The following is a 26,905-nucleotide window of genomic DNA, read 5'->3' as shown; positions in this document are numbered from 1 at the left end:
TTACGTCAGCAGCTGCAACCTTCAGTCATCCTGACAAACTGTGTCCATCACTGGTAGAACCGGCTGTTCTTGGTCACATATCCATCGTCTGACCACATCCAACACTCTGAAGAATGCGCCATGATACATATCAAGAGAGGCAACGAAGCAAATGTTACCTTTCCACTTTCTATTTGATATTGTTCTGTCATTTACATTTCCAGTGATGGAAGTGTTCTCTCTACTCTTCCGTTTGATCGCTTGATGTTTCTGCAGCCTCGTCTTCAAACTAGATTAGAAGTCCATAGCACAGGGTTGAGATCTATGACCGCTGAGTGCACTCGTTACTGAACACAGCTCATGTGATGTGATTCAGTGGGTTTAGGTCTGCTGCTGTATGAACATCTGGATTGTCTGCCTACAAGGTGTAACATTTCATCAGCTTATGAGCGGAACTATGTAGATGTTTGACAGATTCTATATGGTATATATGCAACAATTCATAAACATAACACATTATCAGAATGATTGTTGAACTTGACCAGTCGTTCAAAATAATCTGTTCAAGATCTACAAACGGTTGAACCTCAAGTTATACATTGATTAAATTTTACAAATACTCTCCAAATAAAGTGCGACTGATCATTTCTTATGTTGGTTCTTTTATGTCAAACTTTTATTGCTGCAGAAAAATAAAAACCAAGTAAATATAATGACCTTCCACGAGAGTGATGTCATGTGAAACGTGTCATCAGCAGAAGCAAAGAAATGAGACAAACATCACGTTTGTTTTCCAGAATATAAGTGTTTATTGTCTTCTGTTGACGAAGAAAAATAACTTTACAAAGTACCAATTCAACACCAGACTCAACTGTTCAATACGGTCTGTTACCAAAGCCTGCAGAGATCTGACAATGGAGCCAACTTGGGGAGGGGGGGGGGGGGGGGGGGGGTGCTACGATAGCATGTTAACAGGATTGGCTCAGTGTGGAGCTTCCTTCAACATGGAATGTTGATGTGGAATGAGCCGATGAGGACGTACAGAGGATCTGAGAACACATGGCACACGCACCTCATCAGGACCGATGTGTCACACAGCCGCAGGGGGGGTTGGTAAATGAATTTAGCTCGTCCTTATTTTGGTTCATATAAAGCACTCAGGACATTGTTTGGAAAAGGTCTCTGGCTTTGGTTCAGCCTCCATCACCGACAGTGGAGCCCAACGGATACTGATGAATAAATGTGATAACACGTCAACGTCTTTCTCCACCACGAGTGAACTGGAGGGTTCAATACTGACCTGGCAAACAACAGTTTGACAATAACACAATTTTTAGCAGGAGCTGTACTTACTGGGATTTTTTTCTGGAGCTTTCAGCCACACCTCATGGTCTTCATCAGCAGATGGTTTGTGTTCAGTTGCAATGATTATCTAGAGCTGGACTAAAACTGGTATCTACTGTATCCACTGATGGTTACAACAACTGAAACATGTGGGACACTGTACAGCCAAACAACCAACCATGTGTGAGCAATATGTAAGACATGTTGGGACAACTCATTCTCTGCTTCTCACCTAGCTGGTAGCGGCTCTGGAGCTTTTCAGCTGCATCACATGATCTTCAGCAGATGCCCTGTTGTGAATACTAAATGTTGAACATGTAGTATTTTAAAGACTTGACTGAGAAGTTGAGATGAAGAGACTGCTGCGGAAGATTTGATTTAAACCGAAAGCTCCAGAACCGCTACGAAAGGACATTGCTGTACGATGTTTTTGCCAAGTTCATCAAATACATCTTTGACTCAAGTTCTAGTTGTTGGTCACTGTATACAGCGGTCAGAGGATTTATTGGCTCTACTTTCATCATCTTATGAAACAAACCATCTGCAGATGGAGGCCAGCGCTCCCCGTGTGAACACCTTGTGATCTCATCTTAAACAGAGATTCTTCATCTGGAGCATCTGATGCACATTGTTCTCCATCTACCGGCACGCACGCCAATACCGACATACCATTTATCAGTCAAGTTGTACTAACAAACATTTTTTGAGAGTCAAAGACAAAAAATGTCACACATTGAACGTGAAGTAAAACACTGGAACCCGTCCGATCACCAACATGGACGTCATGCAGTAACCGCAGCGCTGCTCACAGAAGCAAAGCGGCTGCACATGGAGACCAGATGGAAGTCAGATGTATGTGTGTGTGTGTGTGTGTGTGCGCGCGGCCCAGCTCAGGCTGGGCCATGCAGATTGACGGCTATAGGAGAGGACGGTGGATTAAGCCTCAAAGGTTCAACAGGTTGTGCTTGAACTTGTTGATAGAAGGAGATGTGCTTGTGTTCATCATTATTGTGTATTCTGGAGGACAGAGACGTTCGGTTCGTATGTTGTGTGAAATGAGATGAAAGCTCAGCTCTGTCTCGGGTGGAGCCGTACGCTCATCGGATGTGCTGGATTCTCGTTCCACACTCGGGGATAAAACGTCTGTAATCTCTTCAGTCGATATGTAAAGTGAAGAAAAAAAAGAAGAAAAAAAAAGAAAGAACTCAAGGCACAAACAAATACTGCAACATGGAATACAGGTGTGTTTAGGGCTCTCACACACTTAACAGACTTTAGATGTGAAGAAAAGGGGCAGCAGGGACGGGTGGAGCCAACTCCCCTCCTCCTGGCCGAGGACGAACACCAACTATTGAGAAAACTGATCCGAGAGCCCGTTTAGTACTCGTCTGGACCGGAGGTCTGTTTTCAGCCAACCTAACGAGATAGCAAGCGGATCAACTAGACAACGCTGACCCCGTCGTCACACCGTCCAACACTCACAAGCTGAATCGGAGTTGTGCTGTTTTTTTGCAATTGCCATAACAGAGAAAGTGGTACTTGATTGAGCAGCTGTGCTGAACCATAAGCACATCGTCTGCTTTGTGCCAAGGTTCTCAAAGACTTCCAGCAGATCACACACGTTAAGACATCAGACACATCATTCACAGCTAGAAGCCTGCGCGTTGTTTGCTCAATACTGCTGTTGAAATACGACACTTATCAATGGCCTGCACCCAGAATGCACCTGTGAAAAACATCTGGAACCAATTCGATCACTAGAACTCAGATGTGCTCTTTGGTGAGAGGGCGTCAGTGTGTCTGATGCAGAGTATTGAGAACGAACACATTGACTGCGTGTGTTGACATACGTGTTCACATACGTGTTCTATGTTTACAGCATGCTACAAATGAAACCTTTGTGTGAAGAGTTAACATGTTGCACAAATATCATTTTTATAAAAGTTGATATAGTTTTGAATGACGCGTTTGATTTTGAAAGTGATGAAAGATGTGGTGCGTGTGTTTTTGTTTGTAGAGTTTTGACAATAAGCGCCCGTGTTTTGAAACTTGTGTTTCAGCAATTGCAAAAAAATAAAACTATGAAGAGAGAATGAAATGAAATAAACCTTCTGGCCTCATGGACTAAATAAAGAAACACATGACCTGAAACCTTCATCTTACTGATCCATCCTCTGTCAACTCTCATCAGCAGCCTCATCGGCTCTGGAAGCACCGTGTGTAACGTGGTTCCAGTTTGAGGCCGTGGCTGAACCGAGACACTGATCAATACAGTCTACAGCCCTCTGGTCCTGACAGACTCGTGGGGGGGGGGGGGGGGGGGCTGATCTACCAGAATGCTTGGTCAACCACAGCGCTGCAGCCGAAGGAAACCTAACTGGACCGTCATTGATTGGCCGATGTGACGTCTTCAAGTGGCTGAGTTTATCTGACCAGCGTTCCAGAAGATGGTCCCTGTGCTCTCATAACAATAGAGACTCACATGTGAGAGGGCACACTCCAGAGGTTACCTAGAAGTCTTGAAGAAACTATTTAAAAGATGGCCGTTCTCATTTAGTTTCGTGTTTGTTCAACATGACACATTCACTTCATCCAGACTCTTCTCCGTTCTTTGGGTTATTCGTTGACTGTGGAGCACGAGAGGACTGAAGGTACACACGGCGAGCACCTGATGGTCCTCCTTTGGGAGTATTCCTTTAAACCAATTCATTCTCAAATTAGCGTCAGATTAACTTCGTCCATCAACTAATCGATTGATCAACAAATTGTTTCCTCTCTGAACAGAAACAGCATCATGTATGTTTAGCAATAAAGTTCAGACCGAAGCAAAACCCATCTCACCAGGAGGACCATTTAGTAGCTACTCTAGAGCTTTCAATCATTTCACATGATCTTCATCATCTTCACCATCTGTTGATGAAGACCATGTGGTATGATCAAAAGCTCCAGAACAGCTAATGAATAGACCTCATGGAGCCTTAAAAAAAAAAGAAAAAAGACACTCATGACAGCATAACTCTGCACAGCACACAGCTAACGTGGTGCCTGTGGGTACGCGTCTGTCAGTGTAGACACGGCCCCTGCAGCAGTCACACGGAGACCCTGTAGCTCTCAGGTACAGGTCTTTGATCACCAACGCCTCACAGTGAAATGAAGGACCACAGCTCGGCACAGTGTATAGGGGCCTCTGATGGAGCAAGCATCAGGATGAAACAGCGCGACAGAAGATACGGTCTGGTTGTGACTCCAACATCTCAGGACAGTGTCCACACAACTACTCATTGTCAAATCCAAAAGCTAGCGGCGTCAACAGTGAACAGCAGAACATCTGGTGAAAGATGATCTGCCTACGCGTCTCTCTCTTCATAGTGCTTGAAGGAAATGAACTTTTCACAGCGCGTGCCATTCAAGAACAGCAGTTCTCTCATTCTGGCCCTTCTGATAAGAACACTACGGTCCAGACACAGCATCCAGCCCAGCCCCACGCTCCAGCACAATGAACAGCTTTATCACATCATCCAGCACGAAACCATCAGAATCAAAAAGATCGAAAAGTGAAAACACATCCGAGACCAAAAGGAAACGCTCTCACATGAGCGTTGGCCACGCCTCCTCCTCTGAGGAGCAGCTCAGTCACACAGTGCACCTCAAGAGAAGAAGAAGAGCACAACAAAGGCAAAATGAAGAATATACACATCTCTAACTGATGAAATAACTTATGTTTGAAAAGAACATAAAATAAATTAGGGCATGCAAAAGATAAGGTCAAATCTTAAGATTTGGATATTTCTGTTCTTTTAAGCCAAACATCCTATATTGTTAGAAGATCTTGGTGTTCGGAAGAAACCACTCACTCTTATTAAATCCTTAGAACAAAGGTAGCTGCCAAAATAAAATTCAAACCCACTGGAATATCACGGTAATACGCCCGAGCATTAAAGGCCCATATTTACATGTTTGTGTTCGAGCTTTTACGAGGCCGATATTTACATACATGTTCATGCGGATTCAGCAGCAGTGCAACAAAAACAAGCAGCGAACACTTGAGTGACATGGACGGGAGTGCTCCTTCGAACATCCCGAGTCACGAGAAAATAAATACCACGTATCAAAAAATAATGACAGAAACCCGATAAATGTACATCACAAACGTGAACGTCACCCTCGCTCACATCCCTCCTGTGGCCTGACAACATGATATGTATAAAACAAAGGACAGTAGAAAGTCTGTTGGCTTGTAAGGTGACGGTGATACATCAGAAGTGAAGCGGTGCGGCACCGAGCAGAGGGAGCTGTGGTTCTGCCACGTTAAGGCTTAGCAGCAAACATCAGAGCTGAGACGCTGCTGCTCCCTCCAGCCTCACCCAGCGCACGTCAGCTCGCAGTAGTGAAGCCGGCACGGACAAAAAGACATGCAGCAACTCACCCCTCGCACACACACACACACACACGCACAAACACACACACACAACAGTTCACGTTGAGACTTGCCACCGCCTCTTTGTTTTTCCTCTCTCTTTTTCTCCTCGTTTGGATTTTCATCCATGGATTTTCATTTTCATGTTCAGTAGTCTGCGATGGGGGCGAGCTCGGGGCTCAGGTCCACCGTGATGTTCTTGTAGAGGCTGCTGAGGGACGTGTGGGGGCTGTAATGGAGGTTGTTGAGGCCGTCCAAGTGTTGCCGCTCTTTGGAGTACCTCAGCAGTTTATACCTGCAGACACAGTCACACACACTCAGATCAATGTGTCTCAATTGTTATTCATTATGATAGTAAAAGCAAATGAAAAGAGAGAATAATAAAACAGTGTGATGTGATTACAGGCCTGTTCACTGATGCAGCTATCTGAGTCAGTGTGAGTGCATCTCTAGATGTGAGGCCACACTCAGTATGAATGGACCTCTATGGCACAGAGGAGGAAGAGAGGTCATTTCATTGACTTTTCATTGACTACATGACCAAAAGAAGAAATGTCACCAGCCTGCTTCAAGGATCACAGATGTGCTGCCCTCCTGTGACTCTAGATCAGGGATTCCCAAAGTGTGGAGCGCGAGCTGCCTCTAGGGGGTGCGCGAGAGGAAAAATGGAATGGTGGTCTCATGGTGTAATAATTAATATTAAATATAATTTTCACAAAATAAAAACATGAATGTAACAGACTGTCTCATGTTTGTCGTTCTGGTGTTGACCATGATATGTCCCTTGAGGGTTGCCGTAGCGAAGGCGCAACCCCCGCCTCTGGCCAAGGGAGAAAACAATAATAAAGAGAGTCGCCGTGGGCTGATACAAGATGTCTAATCTCCCGACTCCAGTTACTACTGTATGATAAGTGCCCTTATACACGAACCCAAGACGCTCGGTTACATGAATTATAAAAATTCCCCTTGTAAGATTTCAATTTAAAATTAAAAACGTACAATTTAATAAATAAATGCACTTCAGCTCCTGCCACCAGACTGTCTTTTACGTACACTAGCTAGCCTAGCTTGTGCAGCCAATACAGATTCCCCAAAGCCACAGTGCGTGGTGTGCAGTGAGGTTCTGGCTAACAGTCTGAAGCTCTTATTTACGTCGCCACCTGAACACCAAGCATGCCAGTGCAAGTCAAAAGCCCCTTACATTCTTTATATCCAAATTGGAGGAGTTACAAAACAGCCAAAACAACTGCAGTCTCATTCTATGTGTGGTTGATTGTAAATTAAATGTGATAATCTGCCTCTGAGCCTGTGCGTGTGTCCTCGCATCCGTATTGCTCTTTAAAAGTGACGTCTTGTGTAACTGAAAGTTATTGAAACTTTGTTGCAGTGTTTCAGGGCGTTTTCACACCTTCAGTTCGTTTGCTTTGTTGCAGTTGCTCCTTTGTTCGGTTTGTGTTCACACTGCAACATTTAACAGCGGACTAAATCTTGTAAACAAACGCCACGCGCGAGCAAACTGTTCTCTCATTGGTCAGATTTCTATGTGCTATAAATAGGCTCTGTTGCTTCTTTTTTTTAAGGTGTGGGGGATTGGGGGTGCGTGAACCCGGTCGGGACGTAGAAGGGGGTGCGCGGCCTAAAAAGTTTGGGAACCGCTGCTCTAGAGGAAGTTCCATGTATTCACCGAGAGAAGGAACAACAACAAACAAGGAGAAGCCCTGGAGCCAGTATCTAGCGACACTCAGTTCAGTATTCATTTGAATGAAGACGCAGACAGCGCTTTCTTTAAAGGTGGGGGCGGGCCCTCAAGGCTCTGTGGAGTGAGGCCAACATGTGGTCTGTAGCGGTTCACCGTTGCTGCTGGATAGAGTAACATGACAACCAAACTCCTCTGCCCTCCCCAGGCGTAAACAAGTGACCCCTGCACTAATAGTTCACATGAAAGTCTTCTTTAGAACAGAGACCTCGTTGAAGATCGGAGACAAAAAAGCGGTCTTACCTCCCGAGGAACTGCACCTCTCCTCTGTGGTGGTGAGGGATGGACTTGTACTTGCCGATCTCTCCCTCTGGTCGCGTGACATTCAGACCAGCATAGTGAACCCTGAGGAGAACCAGCACAGGACCAGAATGAGTCAACCCACTGTGCTTCAGTTGGTCTACCAGCAATCTGCTGATGGAAGCATGATGAAGATCTACTTGCAGGTAGTTCTTACAGTCATGGACCACTACGGCAGTACCACATACAGACTCGTACTAGTACTACGAAATCACTGAACTGATACTTCATGTGGGGAGAAGATGAACCTCAAAATGTTGGTGCAAGTATTTATCAAGAGTGTGAGAGGAGGATCAAGTCAAGCACTTGATCACCTTTCCTAAGAGACTGTAGGGAACCCTCACATACCTCTGCAGGAGAGGTGGGGGGGGGGGGCAGGAACACATACTGAGGTAAAGGGTTTTAACAGATCTTTTGACAAAAACAGAATCCTTTTTGAGGCAGAACTCAGGCTCGCTCCTCAGAAACACAGAACTTCAGCTGTGACACAGCGACCAGTCTGTCGGATCCGACAACTTCAACCTTCATCAAGCAAACGGTTTCCTGCCAGTTACTCTCTCAGCTAAAGCCTCGGAGGGACTCTGACATTAAATAGAGAAGAAAAAAAGGAATAACTTCAATAGAATCATTCTAATACAACGTAGCTTCTTTACATTCTAATACAACGTATCTTCTTTACATTCTAATACAACATAGCTTCTTTACATTCTAATACAATGTAGCTTCTTTACATTCAAAGACAACGTAGCTTCTTTACATTCAAAGACAACGTAGCTTCTTTACATTCTAATACAACGTAGCTTCTTTACATTCTAATACAACGTAGCTTCTTTACATTCTAATACAACGTAGCTTCTTTACATTCTAATACAATGTAGCTTCTTTACATTCTAATACAATGTAGCTTCTTTACATTCAAAGACAATGTAGCTTCTTTACATTCTGATACAATGTAGCTTCTTTACATTCTAAGACAATGTAGCTTCTTTACCTTCTAAGACAATGTAGCTTCTTTACATTCTAAGACAATGTAGCTTCTTTACATTCTAAGACAATGTAGCTTCTTTACATTCTGATACAATGTAACTTCTTTACATTCTGATACAATGTAGCTTCTTTACATTCTAAGACAATGTAGCTTCTTTACATTCTAAGACAATGTAGCTTCTTTACATTCTGATACAATGTAGCTTCTTTACATTCTGATACAATGTAACTTCTTTACATTCTAATACAATGTAACTTCTTTACATTCTGATACAATGTAACTTCTTTACATTCTGATACAATGTAGCTTCTTTACATTCTGACACAATGTAGCTTCTTTACATTCTGATACAATGTAGCTTCTTTACATTCTGATACAATGTAACTTCTTTACATTCTGATACAATGTAACTTCTTTACATTCTGATACAATGTAACTTCTTTGCATTCTGATACAATGTAACTTCTTTACATTCTGATACAATGTAACTTCTTTACATTCTAATACAATGTAGCTTCTTTACATTCTGATACAATGTGACTTCTTTACATTCTAATACAATGTAACTTCTTTACATTCTGATACAATGTAACTTCTTTACATTCTAATACAATGTAACTTCTTTACATTCTAATACAATGTAACTTCTTTACATTCTAATACAATGTAACTTCTTTACATTCTAATACAATGTAACTTCTTTACATTCTAATACAATGTAACTTCTTTACATTCTAATACAAAGTAACTTCTTTACATTCTAATACAATGTAACTTCTTTACATTCGGATACAATGTAACTTCTTTACATTCTGATACAATGTAACTTCTTTACATTCTAATACAATGTAGCTTCTTTACATTCTGATACAATGTGACTTCTTTACATTCTAATACAATGTGACTTCTTTACATTCTGATACAATGTAACTTCTTTACATTCTGATACAATGTAACTTCTTTACATTCTAATACAATGTAACTTCTTTACATTCTAATACAATGTAACTTCTTTACATTCTAATACAATGTAGCTTCTTTACATTCTGATACAATGTAACTTCTTTACATTCTAATACGTCATTTCTTTACATTCTAATACGTCATTTCTTTACATTCTGATACAACGCAACTTCTTCACATTCTAATACGTCATTTCTTTACATTCTAATACGTCATTTCTTTACATTCTGATACAACGCAACTTCTTTACATTCTAATACAATGTAACTTCTTTACATTCTAATACAATGTACCTTCTTTACATTCTAATATAATGTAAAGAAGTTACATTCGAATACAATGTAACTTCTTAACATTCCAATACAATGCAACTTCTTAACATTCCAATACAATGCAACTTCTTAACATTCCAATACAATGCAACTTCTTAACATTCCAATACAATGCAACTTCTTTACATTCTAATACAATGTAACTTCTATACATTGTATTAGAATGAAAATAAGTTACATTCTAATACAATGTAACTTCTTTACATTCTAATAGAATTGTCTTTTGAAGACTGGGTTGTTACTTTCGGTGCTGCTTTAGTATTGATCATGTTTTGATATTTGAGTCATGTTGTGGATGATCAGATGGAGTTATGATGGCAGCAGTGAAGGAAGTTAGGATTTTATTGTCACATACATGTTTACACATACACGAAATTTGACTTCTGCATTTGACCCATCTCTGGATATAGGGAGCAGTGGGCTGCGATTGATCGGCGCCCGGGGAGCCGGGGGTTCAGTCGGGGATCGAACCGTTGACCTTCCGGTTCCCAGACGACCCTCTTAATCCAGTGCGCCACGGTCTCCCCCAGTGGCCCAATTGCAGATTCAGCTTGAGCAAAACCTTTGTCTATTGTGTTCAAATCAGGCCCATAGGAGTTTACAAGGCAGGCGTCCTTTCTCTAAACACTGACCTGATGCATCAAGTGGATATGTTTTGCTGAACATAATATTATGCATTTGTCCTCTACATCCTCTAGTCTAATGAGCAGACTTATAAACGCACTGTTACAACTCCTTCATAGTGTCATATTGCTTTTCGGAGAATTATGATGATAAGTTCATAGTAGATGCAAAAGTATACTTATGTACAATATGTTATGTTGAACATTGTTGCTCCTGGATGGATCACAGCCAACCCAATTATGTTCAACACAGCTCCATGTCCTTGGTCATGATGCCACAGCACTTAAAAGAATAAACTTCATCATTCTCAAAATTCTGACCCTTTGCTTTTTTATTAACAGCATTTACTTGTACTTTTACTTTCAATACTTAAGTACATTTAATATCAGAAAATTACTTTTGATACTTAAGTACAATAAATATCAGATACTTTAAGACTTTTACTCAAGTAGTATTCTAATAGGTGACTTTTACTGGAGTAGTTTTCCAGTAAGGTATCTTTACTTTTACTCAAGTATGGCTTTTGGGTACTTTATACACCACTGGTGACATCACTCGAGGACATTTATCAGGCTTCACAGCGCCTTCATATGACTTCCTCCCCACATGTGCAGTAGTTCACCACAACACCTGGAAACACACACTGATGGGAAGAACAGTTTCCCTTAATCTTCAAACAGCTGAGCTTGGTCTTTGTTCACCCTCCTGGCCACCATCATCTCTCATTAATAACAATGATGTTAGAATACTCTAATGATGATACCTTCTGTCTGAGGAGAGCCTGCTTCAAGCCCATTGTCAGCTCACCTGTTGACCATCAAGAGGAGACAAAGCTGCTGCACAGCTGGATGTGAAGCCCCTCCTTCCTCAACTACAACACTACCACCTGAGTGACTCAATGAAGGCTTCTGGTTACTTCTCTTTAGTACACTCACCTGTTCCACAAGTCATCATCCTCTCCTCCCCAGCCCCAGAATGCATTGGGAAAGCCATTGATCTTGCGGAACTGCTCCACAGCGAGTCCGCTCACACCACCAAAGAACTCGCTGTACGGCAGACTGGAAACAACACAAAGATGGATCTCATATTTATATATATATGTTTGGGGATGTGGTGAATGAGCCAGATCCAGATCCAGATCTATATATATATATTCATATATATTCATATATATATGAATATATATTCATATATATATATGAATATATATATATGAATATATATATGAATATATATTCATATATATATATTCATATATATATTCATTCATATATATATTCATTCATATATATATTCATACATATATATATTCATATATATATTCATATATATATATTCATATATATATATTCATATATATATATTCATATATATATATTCATATATATATATTCATATATATATATTCATATATATTGTCAACACTGTAGAAGAACATCTGTCCGTGTTTCACACACAGTTTATTTATATTCTACAGTCTCAACGCTGATGACACACTCACATGTACATGTATTTGTCCAGCTTGGCAGCGAAGTGGCGCGGCATCTGACCACAGCCGTAGTAGTTTCGGTCGTTCTCAGGGATGTGGTCCACGTCATGGAAGACCAAGCAGTCCCAGTCCAAGTCCTTCATGGCCTCCTGGAAGCCCACGTTGAACAGCATGGCTCTGTTGAAGGGCTGGCTCCCACTCTACACACACAATGTCATGCGTTTGTGTGTCATGTCAGTGACCTCCTTCACAATCCACACAGCCTGAGGACAGTTTCATTCAGCTAAACGTTGGCCTTGTATTTGGTAGAAGTGAGGAAACTTCTTGATGTGGACAATTCTGCATCGATGCACTGACGGAACATGATTGGCTTCATTTCACAGACTTTACTGTTTTTCTCTCATTTACTGCCACACTACTTTCTTTCGTCTATGTTGGTGTCTCCTTGAGGGACACACACACACACACACACACACACACACACACACACACACACACACACACACACACACACACACACACACACACACACACACACACACACACACACACACACACACACACACACACACACACACACACACACACACACACACACAACCTGTTGGATGACGTAGAAGGCGAACTGCAGCCGCTGTCTCTGCAGCATGGGGACGAGGTGTTGGAAGAGGATGGGCAGATGTTCATGGCGGTTCCTAAATGGAATCAGGATGGCCACCTACAGGACCAACAGGAGTTAGATCATCTGGTTTCTAGGTTTGGTTGTTTTTACAGAAGAATGTATTCTGCATAACTGACATAACACTTGATACACAGGACTGTACTTTCGTTGACAGGATATAGAATGAGTGCATGAACCCACCTTCCAACGAGGTCTGCAGTCCTTTGGTTTCCAATGGCCTCCGAAGTCAATGTCAAAAAACTTGGAGAACTTGAGTTCTATGTCCTCCATCGGGATCTCGGTCATGTTGACTTCCATAAGGCCCTCTGTGGAGAGGGAGAGATTACTCCACTGATGCATCAACATTACTTGCTTCTGCAAGTGTCGGCACTTTGCAAAACAAATGGGAATCAGCAGGTCAGACGTAAAAAAGAGAACAATCTGAGTTGGACAACGCATTAGCAATTAGTGCATCTTTACTTTCAAACAGCCAAACTAGTATCGGGAGTTTCCTTCCCACCCCGAGCACCACATGAGAGCTGAATGGCCTGCAGTGTGACTGGACCCTCTGAGACAGCACTGTGACTCTACTCACTCATAGAAGGTAATCGCTGAGGGCAGGCCAGGTTCTGGGCGTAGGTGAAGTTCTCAGGCAGGTACGTGGTTGGCTGCACCAGGTATTCACTGGAGTTACTGCCGTCAGGATAGTCTGCAGCAGGAAGCACCACCGTCAGTTACAATACCGGTACTTCAAACCACACCATCTACATCCAATGATGGAGCTCAACGTCACTTGTTGGTCATTTTGACCACATGTCTACTTACTTCTGTCTGTAGGGTGTAGACGTCAGAGCTTTCTCTAAGTGACTGTAAGTTGATACTGCAGCACGATTACCTGACTTACTAAATACATCTCTGTAGACGGTGAGAGTATTACCATATTGTTATGGAGTTTTAGCACACAATCACATAATTCAGAGGTGAAAGGTACAGAGTTGGCACAGGTCTACTTGTACTTAAATATTTCCATTTGATAGTACTTCATACGTCTACACTGTGTACATGTTACTGGGCTTGATTTATCTTTTAGCTATCATTACTGGTTCATTTAGCAGGATCAGCTCCACGACAGCAAGGCTGTGAAATGAACCCAACCACAGCTCGTGCTCACCGGTCTGCTCCTCCTGCGCTGCTGAGACTCTGCTGGCAGTAATATACAGGAGTTCTGACCTCTACTGAAATACCTACGGTATCACAAACACTGCTACTGGTCAGCTAGTGGTTCACAGTATTGAGATACATCCATCTAACCTCCATCTGATTGGTCAAGTCGTGCCTATTTTCAACAAATGGTGAAATCATGCTTCTTTTGAAATCAGTAATTGATCCCTGTGTTTAACCTTTAACCTTGATGTTATTTATGGAGAAACTGAAGAAGAACAACATTACTGCCTGAGATACATTCAGGACAACTCTTTGTTGTGTTGAGGGTGTTTTGTAGATGAGCCACTTAATGTAGTTCTAAATCACAGTTGGATAACCGGCTTGCTTTCTGTGGTTGTAAATATAACTTTCCATTACTTCCATTTTAGTAATACAGACAGAGACAGAGCCCTGCAAGCCTCAACAGCTGTTTCTATGCACCTCCCGCTGCTGATTTTGACAGATTCATTCATAAATTCAAAACATATTCAGCAGTCCGATTGATAAATGTAGTCTTTGATTTTGAAATGCTTGTTATTTAGCCTTTCTGTGGCCGTCCAGTACATTTGTATAGCGCAACTTCGTCTACATGGTGATTTCTTCACGCACACAGATAGATAGATAGATAGATAGCTAGATATATCAATATATCTCTATCTATCTATCTATCTATCTATCTATCTGTGTGCGTGAAGAAATCACCATGTAGATTCTATGGAGAATCAGACATTCAGCACCCCTGGATAGTCAGAATGGAATGAACACATTTCTTCATCAAATCCGGCTCCTTAGATGGAACTGTAGTAGTGGACTAGTAGTGGTCACTCTATTTAAGCCAACCCCCCCTGTAGTAACAAGCTGTGTGTGACTCACCCGTCCCGTTGAGCGTACTGTTCTTGTTGGTGTACAGTCGAATCATCTGGCCGATGGTCCTCACATTGTCCCTCAACATGATGCCTTGAGCCTGCACCATGAAGAAGTACGTGTTGGCTGACAGGAAGACAGGAAAAAGAAGTTGGTCATTGGTTTGACTCATCACATTAAATACACTCCAGTACATTAGCTTAGCGTAGCACCGTAGACACTGCTGCTACTGGGGAGCAGGTGACCGGGTTCACAACAGACCGGGCCCAGCAGCAGAGGATGCTGCTGTGTTCAGCCTGACCATCAGCTGCTGAGTACAGTCAGAGGCTTTGCTTGAACAATCCCCGACACCAGAACAGCATCATCCTCGGCTCAGGATCAGAGAGATGGCTGATCAAGATGTTCTCTGCTCCCCAACGGCACACATGCTTGAGAAGTCAGAATTAGTCACAGGGAAGGCAGAACAAGCAACGCATTAAATGACTGTCTTCTCACTGAGCTCTCAAATGTAATCCTGGGCAGGATGTCGAATGGAGTGAGGAGCACAGCGAGCGGCGCGTAGTATATTACTCATATACACACCAGGTAGAGCAGTCAGCGAGATGCTGGCGGCTACAGCACAGTCGGAGTTCTGCAACAAGCTAGCATTCACCGAGTCCATTCACACCACCTGCTGTTTCACACACAGCTCGGGCTAAAGAGTTTCCTGTCCGGCTTGCACGCATCACCTACACCGTACATAGATAGCTACAGCAATTAACTGCAAAGTGCAGATGTGTGACAACGAAAACCGCAGTACAAGCAGTCTGAGCAAAGGTTGGGCCAGCCGAGCCTTCAACGCCAGTGCTCTCCACATTCACTCTGCTGCTCCACTCAGACATTCAGTCTGCGTGTCTCTACATTACACCCAGCTGCAATAAAACAGCACGGATGTGGTCAATATTTCATATCTGTGGAGTCATGGGTTCCCGTCATGCCAACTTGATCCTTTCAACTTTGAAAAAGCTACGACCTGTGCCTCACAGCTAAAATGTCAATTCTCAAAAGGCAAACTTGGAAATCTTCTTCAAAACACTTTTTTGTTGGAATTCTCGTAACATGGCGACAGAAATCAATGAATCAAATCCTGTGAGTACCAACAGTAGCCATGATGGTTGTTGACGTTTACAATGATCATTTTGGGGGAGGGGCCATCAGTATTGCCAACTTGGCCCCTTTCTTGCTCGATTCAGCGACTGTTGGAGATAGTGCTGCTGCTCCTCTCATTGCAGACGAGTTGGCACCGCTGGGCCGGTCTGTCTGTTGGATGACTTCTACTCTGGTCAGTTTCTCAAGGATCCCAACCCTACTACAAGTTGAGCAAGAGTTCATACACAACACAAGGTAGAATTGTCTTTGTGAGTCTTTATTTCAGTAGCATGTTGAATACGTTGCCATATAAGTGTAATTGGCAGAGTATTCAAATATATAAGGGTAGTTTCACTTCTTCCACCTTTGGTAATAAACACCAATGTAGTTCTGCCTTACATGTAGAGGTCCAAATCACATAAACACCGGAGATTTACTTCACTTACTGTGTCTAAAGCAATTCAACAAAAGAAGCTAAAATATAACACCTCATCCACACCAACTAATAGTCTACCTGTAGAACACAAAGCCTTCCCGTCTCATCTCCGTACAATCAGCTGGTGCTCTGACTAACAGGAGTCTTCAGTGAACTCTCAGATCTGCCTTTCCTCACAAGCATGACGACCAGTAAAACCTGCATCATCAGCATAGAATTCCTACACACACAAAATGTCAAATCAACAAAAAGCGATAGACACAGGAACCTGCCCAGTGTACCACTCCAGCATCCGCTTTCATGACAAAGAGGACGTAAACATTCACACCAGCAGGAAGTTATTCCTCAGTATTATTGATGGCAGAGGGATCTAGACCAGGACACGGATCTGATTGGTCAAACGCCAGGGCTGCAATGTATTACTACACTGGATGATTATATTGCTCCATCAGGAATAGAGTCTTGTCAATAAAATCACATTATAGACTTCACTTACATACAACCAGTGTACCAAGACATTTGGTAAAAATCTGAATATATAAAATACACAGTGAGGCAGGATGAGCAGAGTTCAGTGCCTCATATTAGTTATAATATTGTATCAGATCATTCTTCACCAGCAAGACCTGTAAAAACAGTCCCATGTGGGAAACGCTGACTCGTCTTAAATGGAAATACAGCACTGGACACACCTGGGGACGGTGACTACTGGGACACACCTGGGGACGGTGACTACTGGGACACACCTGGGGACGGTGAATACTGGGACACACCTGGGGACGGTGACTACTGGGACACACCTGGGGACGGTGACTACTGGGACACACCTGGGGACGGTGACTACTGGGACACACCTGGGGACGGTGACTACTGGGACACACCTGGGGACGGTGAATACTGGGACACACCTGGGGACGGTGAATACTGGGACACACCTGGGGACGGTGAATACTGGGACACACCTGGGGACGGTGACTACTGGGACACACCTGGGGACGGTGAATACTGGGACACACCTGGGGACGGTGAATACTGGGACACACCTGGGGACGGTGACTACTGGGACACACCTGGGGACGGTGACTACTGGGACACACCTGGGGACGGTGAATACTGGGACACACCTGGGGACGGTGACTACTGGGACACACCTGGGGACGGTGACTACTGGGACACACCTGGGGACGGTGAATACTGGGACACACCTGGGGACGGTGAATACTGGGACACACCTGGGGACGGTGAATACTGGGACACATGTTGACACACTCGGACCAGTAGACCTGTAAAGCCCAGTCACGGACCTGTCCGACCGGCCGTTTCGCTGTGTGGAGGTCGCTGGCTACAACCCGCACATTCACAGTTCATACATTCACAAGTCAGCTGTGCAACGCCAGCGAAAGCGCATCTCATGCAGAAATCCGACACACAGTAGATCGCACCAGATCATTCTTCTGTCCCCTTGTCAGTGGGAGACGGATTTTTTATTTATTTTTTTAAACATCGCAAATTAGCTCGCTAGCTGAGCACCACGGCCCGGCGGACCGTGCAGCAGTGGGCTAGTTAGCCTATTAGCTCATCTATTTAGCGGTAGCGTGCACTGTGACAGCAGCCAGAGCGTGTTGAGCTGCGGATGATAATCCCGACATAATCCCATTAACTGTCGCCTGGTGAGGCGCTTAGTGTAAACCTCCGTTCACTAACCTATTCCAGGAGCCACATAGATGAAGTAGAGACAAGTGGTGGACATGGAGAAGAAGAAGATGAAGGCCAGGAACGATCGGTTGGACATTCGCAGCAGCCGCCTCCAGTTCACCATTTTGGCTTAGGCCTGCTTCTCCTTCGCCGATATGAATCCCATAAAATGCTTTTTGGAGTTTAAAAAAAGTCCTCGAATTGATAGACGACCGTGTCACAGGTGTGGGCATGGAACAGATGTGCACAAAGCCAGAGATGCAGCGCGGAGAAGGCGAACGCTGGCGGTGCTAGCTGGCCTGCTTTCCCCTGCCAAGAAATCTCCAGATGGAAAAAGCAGGCCTGTAACGTTAATATCAGGCAACTGAGAGCCTCGTGGAGCACCACCGGTCGGGCATACTGGAACCGTTAGTCTACGGTAGTCGGGAGTTCAGCGGCAACACTAGTTAAGTAGACTCATGGTAGTATTCCATGCTCACGGTGTCGCCAGCGCAGCTCTGGTCGCTAGCACTGAAGGCTGGTCATTGAGGGGGCAGCACCGCTCTGCCTGCACCCACACAGGCTACTGTCGGCCGGTGCGATGTTTCCAACACGATCGGTGCACTACTTCGTCAGACGAAGAACACGGTCCATTCCCAGTCATGCCACCGGGAGTCGGCACGCTGCTTCCGCACGGTTGTGGCATTCAAAAGGCATAAGTGCAGGAAATATGCGCTCGATAAACTCAATAAAAGAGAGGGCAGGTCCGCCTCCTTCTCATTCTACTGCTGCCACTGCAGAGACCGCTTCCGGTGGGCGGACCGACCCTCCTCTTCGCGTCGCCATGGAAACTTGTGTCGGAGTGTCTTCCCTCTCCTCCCAACCAAAAGTGCATCATTTCAGCTAAAACTTAAAATTAGAGCGGTCAAACTGACATATACAATTAAATAGAGTATTATTATTAATACTAGAGTATTATTGATTTACTTACTTTACTGGGGGGGGGACGAAAAGATGGTGCCACTGAACATCTGGGACACACCAAAACCAAAAGCCATGACTGAATTTCATGAATTCTATGCTGCTTTAGTGCAGCCTCTTGGCTGAACTGTCAGTATGAGAGACCAGGAGTCACACACTGATATGTTGCTTTATTACTTTACAGTTCATGTTGCTAATTAGATTAATACCGTACACTTAACATTTTGAGTTTCACAACAATCCTGTTTGGTGATTCATTGTCCTTCACATCGCTAGTTGGCCATTTCCTTAAAAAGACAAACATCCAGCTTAAATTTGAAGGAGTACATCAATTGTAAGGAACAGAACAATTACTGGGAACAAGGATTCCTGTCCAAACAGAACCTCTTAAGTCCTCAATGGTGTAAAGTTAAACAGTGACGGTGGAAGCTATTCACGGCCAAATGGTGCATCGCTTTAAATGTTGCTGCTGCAAGGAATAGTGGGACCGTCAGCATTATCTCCTTTCACATGGTAAGAGATGGCCCAGTGTAGCCCATGTTACAGGAGATAAGGAATGATTCACTGAAGCACCTCTCAGCATTCCGAGAAGCCGGCCCGCTCTTATCACGGCTGCAACTCCAGTTTTTCAGCCACGATATAAAACACCAGCTTGAAGGAACACGTCACCCAGTGAGTCGGTGAGTCACACTGATGGTGTTTTTAATAGAGCTCTGCGGCACAGAGCAAGAAGAGACGTCAGGCGATATCACACACAATACTTGTCAGCAGACACAGTTACTGTTGGTTATGGATCAGCACATGGGGCTTGTTGAAGAAGAAGGACAGGAACATGTGATCTCCAGCCTTCACGGTGTGGTGTGGATCACTGGTGAGCATCCACGGCCACGGCTGTGGTGGTGTAGGAGTACGGACTGAGCAACAGGGCCAAGGTGTAGTGACGATGGCCTTCAGCGTGGGCCTCGAACACCACCTGCACACACACACACACACACGATCACATGGGTCAGAGCATCCAGCACACACACGACGCCACAGGAACAATGACCTATACAGTGTAGCGTAAAGTCATGAGAAAAACTAATGCTTCTCATTTAACCTGCAAAGTCATGCTTCCCCTGTTTGACAACACCCACCTCTAAAAAATGCATCCATGTCTGAAGCTTTACACATCAATATGTTTCAAACTCAGTGGTGCACCACATGCTAACAAGTAGAGCAGACCGCTTTAGTTTGTCTGCCACCAACTGAATGCGGATAATGTGACGTATGAATCACATGAAGAAGAGAAGGAAGATACTAGAGGATGATAACAGAGGACTTTTGGCCACTCTGTTCTGGGAACTGTTACCCCACACTGCAGATAAACAGCAGAATAGCAAACATGCTTGAATACGCAAATGTAAATACTGCTGCTTTTCTGACTACAGCACAGACCTGATGTGCTGGTTGCAGATATCATCAGATAACAGAAGATAAGCCATTACTCCACGCAGGTTATGTGGAGGAGAGAGAGGAGGCGGGGTTTGAACCTCTCTCTCTGCCGTCTTTTTCATTTCTGTCACTGTACATATGAGCAATCAAGTGCAACACTATGTCTTTCAGGAGAGACTTTCCACTCCATCTTCCTGTTCATTTATTCATCCTTTATTTAACCAGAAAGGTCCCAATGAGATACAATATCTCCTCCGCTAAAGAGTCCAAGATGGGCAGCAAGTAGAGAGTTTCATATCCGGGTACGAACAGGGACAGATAACATGAGGATGAAAACATACAGGAACAACAGCGCTCTGTAAACACACATTTGAAAACGTTTAAAGATGTCCAGAGAGAGGGGAGAGGTTATCAGGTATCGCATGCCTGACGTGAAGGCAAAAGGCAGATTCACCGTGCGGCTCCGTTCAGGCGTTGTTATTGAGTAATATCTTGGTAAACTGGATATGTAATGCTGTAATTGATCCAGTGAGGCTTTTGCAACAAAAATGAACAACTGTGAAGTCCATTTCATAATATTCAATGATGTGTTTGGAAGCTTGCACCAGTTACAAACCACAAAGTCAGCATGATAGAATACATGCAGTTTTTCTAAAGAGATTAAGATGCATGCATTAGAATGACATCATCATCGTCTAATACTGTCTAAATAAGAGATAATAAACCTGTTGAACACGTCAATGTTTACGCAGAGCTGATTTACAACCATGACGTCTTCTGATTAGGATAATGTGACCCTTTAACAGAACGAATTGTCCAAAAGTGTGTCATCTGTAAGTGTCAAAAGTCAAAGTCAAAGTCAAAGTAGCTTTTATTGTCAATTTCTTGCATGTCAGGACATATAAGGAATCGAAATTACGTTTCCCACTCTCCCACGGTAGAACCGTGGGAGAGCATATGTCCAGAACATATGCAAATATCAGAGACTCAGAGACGGACCTCTGAGCAGCCTTCATGCATATTCTGTATGTGAATCAACTCTGTCTCCTTGCAAGAATAAATGTCCTGTTTAATGATTTTTACATCAAAAACACAGCTAGGTAAAAAAAATAAGAATCTACACCAAGAAAAAAAAATGCCATAACTTCTCTTTCATATGTTTCAAGCTGAACTCTTACTAAACACTAAGATCTGATAGCTAGCTTTCTGTTTAACAAAAGTCACGCTGGCCCACTGACCAATCACGGTACACGTTAATGCAGACGTACTTAGGAGGCTACCTCGGTGCTACTGGCACGTCAAAGAATACGCCCAACATGTCAAACTAAAGATCTGATTGGTTGAAGACTATGACAATCAACAATATCGTCCCCATTCACTTAATCTGCAAAGTCTACCTAGAGCAGTGATTCTCAACTGGTCTGGCTGCGGGACCCACCATCACCCCTTAATGACAAGCCGGGATCCACCACCCAAATTATATATATATATATATATATATATATATATATATATATATATATTCAAGACGTCTAGTAGTAGTAACGTCTCTGTGTAGTAAACAACTGTCAAATCAAATAAAGAAAGCACACATCAATTATATTTTAACAAATATTATTCTCATTTTTCAAATTTAACTGGATGGATTATAAATAATACATAGAAATACATGTTCTTCTCATTTCAAGTAAAATAACGGCTGGATTAAAAAATAAATTACACAACGAAATTCAATTTCGAAAACTTTTTTTTTCACTGAATTGGCCTGCAGCTTTAAATTCAGTTCATTCAGTGTGAAGTGAAAAATCCACAATATTATATTTTTCTCATCTTCCAAAAAGAGAAATTAGTGTTTGAAGAATTCACCTCTGAGTCTGTCCAGTCAGAGTCTAATGACTCTGGTCTCTCTGGACATTTCTCTCTTTTGGAGATCGTCCTATGATTTGACTTTCACAACCCACACCTCAACAGTCCTGCTCTCTCTCTGTATCCTCGTCTCTCCCCGTGTGTCACGGTGTGTGTACATCTCACTGAGTCAGGAAACTTGTCAGAATACTCATATTTGATTGGCTGAGCTTCATCACGTGATGTGATTCACAACGCATTGGTCGGTGTTTTTCCTGCACCACTGAACAAGTGCCGTAAATGCTGGAATAATTCCGCTGCATAAAAAAATGCCCTTCAAAATAAAATCACAACTTTTTTTTCCCTTTCTTTTTTTGTCAGGCAAAGGCCCGCAACCACCAGTTGAGAATCACTGACCTAGAGGACCTCGGGCCTCTCTCCTTACATAGAGACAGAGGCTGAATCTGATTGGATAAGAGCTCTACTTAAAACAAGCTGCGCTGGAAGCAGAGCAACAGAGGAAGACAGGAGCTGTGCAATGAGAACATAAGATAATGGGAAAAAATTATAATACATGTTGTGTATTTATGAAAAATTATAAAATATCTATAACTTTGTGATTTAGGCCAGCAGAGAAGGCTTAGCCGGCCCTGACGGCCCCCCACTGCCCCATTCACACACTGCTGACAGGGCTACAATGCAAGGTGCCAACTGGCCATCAGGACTAACCAACATTCAGACACCATTCACACATCGGAGGCACAATTACAGCAGCAGTTTGTAGTTAAGTGTCTTGCCCAAGGACACATTGACAGGGACTAGCAGAGCCAGGGATCAAACCGCCGATCCTCTGATTGAAGGACGACCTGCTCTACCACTGAGCCACAGCCGCCCAACAAGTCCACGTTGATTCATTTATACTTAAGTAATCCCACTTCTGTCATTATTTCAACCCAAAACAGGATATTTGTTTATAAACTTAACAAAGACGTTTTTTTGTCTAAAAAAGTGGAAGTGTATTTTACAAAAAATGTATGCACATAAGGAGCAGAAATTGACACATTTTGCTTGACTTTAGCAGGAAAACGCACGAAAGATGAGGAATAACTTTTTCGTAAGATGTCAAAGGAACCATTGTATGAGGACACATTGTGGCTCTGACAGCAGGAGGAGCTGACAGCTCGTTGTACAGAGCTGTTATCTCTTGTGTTTACAGTGCAGTGGGAGATGAACAGAGCAGCATGTACATTACGAGACTGAACCAGGTGCAGCAGGTCACTGGACCGATTCCTGCTCCACACATTCATTTGGTCTACTGGCTTGGCCACAACTGTACAAGAAGCCGTCACCGAACTTCACAGGTGTGTTGAGATCAAATTGAAAGGCAGAATTTGAAGATGTGTGTGGTCCGAGAAAGGGAGAAAGTAGGAGGGTAGTGTAAATAAAATATACATGCATTCAATGTTAAACACAGCTTATACGTGAGTTCTAGTGCACGAAGGTCAAATACTCCAGGCGGGGCACTCTAGCGCTCGTCTGAACAAAGTGGAAAATACTAGAACTCTGAAGGATAGCCTTTGCCCCAGTTAACAGTCAAATAGTCTTACAGAGAACCAGATTCAACTGCCTGCTCCATCTTAGACAGGGGTCTCAAACTCAACTTACCTGGGGGCCGCTGGAGGTAGAGTCTGGGTGAGGCTGGGCCGCATCAAGTATTCCAAAAAGAAGTACAACCGATCCAATCTTCATTAACAACAGTTCAGAACATGAACGGTTCTTCAGAGCGTGAACGTGGTCTTCAGAGCATGAACGGTTCTTCAGAACATGAACGGTTCTTCAGAACATGAACGGGTTCTTCAGAACATGAACGGTTCTTCAGAGCATGAACGGGTTCTTCAGAACATGAACGGTTCTTCAGAACATGAAGGGTTCTTCAGAACATGAACGGTTCTTCAGAACATAGGCTTCTCTTGCCTACTCCTTGCTACCAGAGACCTGGCAGCGCTTCCTCTCACACAGCTCATCAGTAAGTTTGGACCTGTACTTTGACTTATTAAAGTTCATGGTTGAGAAGAGCTTTTCACACAGATATGTGCTCCCAAAAAGGCACATGGTCCGCTTGAACATCCTGGAAAGCTCAGGGAAGGTGGGGGGGCAATTCTCTCAAAAGTTGTCCAAGCTTGTCTGCTATTCCACTCACCTCCCTGAACTTGGCTTTGAGTTCAGAATTGCACTGCAGGTCAATGAGCTCCATTTGAAGCACAGGAGGGCATCTTGCACATCAAAGGAGTACTTGCAGCCTGTAACATGCACATTTTTATGAACTCGCCTTCTTTGAATGACTTTCCCGCCTTGGCGATCATCTCACTCACCACGTAGCTCGCTTCGACTGCCGCGTCACTCGCTTTGCTCGCTTTCTTAAAAAAATCGTGTCGCCTCAGTAAACATGTTTTAAGATCGCCGGCCCGGCCTCGCGCTCATCTCCCGGTATTTTGTAGACTCCTCGGCATGTCTCTTTGAGTAATGCCGTTTGAGGTTGTACTCCTTATGTACCGCGACTTTCTCTGTGCATAGAAGACACGTCGGAGTGCCCCGGTGCTCAACAAAAAAACATTCCGTCTCCCACTTTTCCTGGAATTGTCTGTGCTCTTCGCCAACGTTTCTCTTCACGGCAGGTTTTGAGAAAGACATGACTGGGGCTGGGTGAGATATATTATATTTTCCTTCCACTTGGTGTCACTCCTGAATCACGTTTCACTCAAGTGACAGTTTCGCTAATTCACGTTGTAAATATAAAACGCCCACAACGACTCGCGCAACAACTCGGTAAAAAGGTGCGCGTGAGAAAAAGGTGCGCGTGAGAAAAACACGGGGGCCGCATTCACATTACACTTTTATGTTCGGTAGGGGGCCGCACAATATCGGCTCGTGGGCCGCAATTGGCCCGTGGGCCGCGAGTCTGAGACCCCTGATCTTAGAGATAAAGAGGCGCCCCGCTTATCAAGTCGGCCGGACATAACAAAATCCAGTTGCAACAACATCCACACACACTGATGATGCAGAGAAGGCGGTCCCGGACGTGAGCCAGTGTGGGCGGAAAATGCCCAGTGCTCCTACCAGGCCGCTGACAGCTAAACACAGCTCCGCCTGCAACTTTGCTTTAACCAATAGGCTTCCAGAAGGGAGAACCTATACACCGCATGCGCACTCTGTCTAAGCGCCTTTTTAGCTTTCACTTTTCTAGGTCCGTGCACGTCTAACTGCTGGACATAATACTTCTGTTACAAATAAACCTTATTGCTTGAATTGAGCTAAACGCCTCGATCTCAGTCTGTTCACCTGAGTTTCCTCCTCAACAGTAGGAGGGTAGGAGGGTAGGAGCTGGACGCCAATGGCCCGATTTGGCATAAGTGTGATCCCATCACAAGATGTTCTCTAGTTAAGATTGTAGTCATTTGTTCCCCGTGGTGTGTTCTTATACATCACATTTAGAAACTCTGGGTCCACTCTAGTCTTCAGAATAAGGAGGTACAGCTGAGGAACAATGGGGTGAAATATTAAATACCAACACACTTTTAATGGAGCTCTAGTTTCCTTACTTACATGTGTTATGATGATCAAGCCTTGTCTAATGTTCCTACAGGAACCTGGGAGTATGTGTGGGAGGGATCAGGACTCAAAGAGACCCTCAAAGAGGATCAGGTCAAATCAGGAGTTGAAATGTGTCTATCTGATGAAAACATAGGCTGTGTTGCAGAGCAGCACAGCGGAGGCCAGGAGCAGAAAGCGCAGCGGTTGAAGCATCGTTGACTGTGACAGACAGACACACGGACACACAGAAATCACTGGTGCTCACACTTCACCTGCTGCCTGTTATAACTGCAGCTGTCCCCCCCCCCCCACACACACACACACACACACACAACACACACCTTCTTACCCACTCTGCTGCCTGCTCTGTGGACCACGTGAATACCTGGTCAACGAATAACTCAGACCACATCTGTTTAATATCCCCTGTTCTTAAAAATAAACCTGTGACATTTCTGATCATAATCTGAAATGTATCAGTAATGTAGTGGAGTAGAAGTATAAGGTAACATAAACTGGAAATACTTAAACAAAAGTTACATTTTTGTAACACTTATGTAACTTATGTAACACTATAATAATAATAGTATAATAGTACAACTATTAGTGAAGCCTGATTTTAAACTGGAATGTTGCTTTGAGCTATGTAGTACAGCTCTATAAGCTGCTTACCGCTTTGAATTATGTTTTTATATTAATTTCAGTCAGGAACACTCTCGTCATATATTTTTAACCATTTATTGCAACAAATGGAAATACAGTTAAAGTTGGCGCTGACGGCTCCACTCTCTAAATGCTCCCTGGATTTAGCCAAGTAGCTACTAAACCAAAACAGGGAGCACCATGCATAATACCCGGGTAGAGCAAGCTGCAGCCTGTTACGTCTGCTCTGCTCT

General features: G+C 43.6%; 2 protein-coding genes across 2 annotated transcripts; both read right to left on the bottom strand.

The window, feature by feature from the left end:
* Positions 1-800: 800 nt before the first annotated feature.
* Positions 801-18,938, bottom strand: b4galt6 (UDP-Gal:betaGlcNAc beta 1,4- galactosyltransferase, polypeptide 6). The gene is made up of 9 exons (XM_079267196.1): positions 18,189-18,938; positions 14,930-15,046; positions 13,449-13,562; positions 13,055-13,179; positions 12,794-12,910; positions 12,205-12,392; positions 11,639-11,761; positions 7,740-7,841; positions 801-6,035 (listed from the first exon to the last, which is right to left on the bottom strand). Exons 1-9 carry the CDS (start codon positions 18,301-18,303, stop codon positions 5,888-5,890), a joined length of 1,149 nt encoding a protein of 382 aa, XP_079123322.1. The 5' UTR covers positions 18,304-18,938; the 3' UTR covers positions 801-5,887.
* Positions 18,939-20,004: 1,066 nt separating this feature from the next.
* On the bottom strand, positions 20,005-26,222 carry ttr (transthyretin (prealbumin, amyloidosis type I); the record flags this gene model as incomplete). The annotated part of the gene is made up of 2 exons (XM_079266597.1): positions 20,005-20,112; positions 26,160-26,222. 2 exons carry the CDS (start codon positions 26,220-26,222, stop codon positions 20,005-20,007), a joined length of 171 nt encoding a protein of 56 aa, XP_079122723.1.
* Between the last annotated feature and the right edge of the window lie 683 nt (positions 26,223-26,905).

Source organism: Melanostigma gelatinosum (genome assembly GCF_949748355.1).
Source record: "Melanostigma gelatinosum genome assembly, chromosome: 4".
Classification (NCBI taxonomy): Eukaryota; Metazoa; Chordata; class Actinopteri; order Perciformes; family Zoarcidae; genus Melanostigma; species Melanostigma gelatinosum.
The sequence above is the reverse complement of the archived record's forward strand: the minus strand, read 5'-3'. Positions and strand labels throughout refer to the sequence as shown.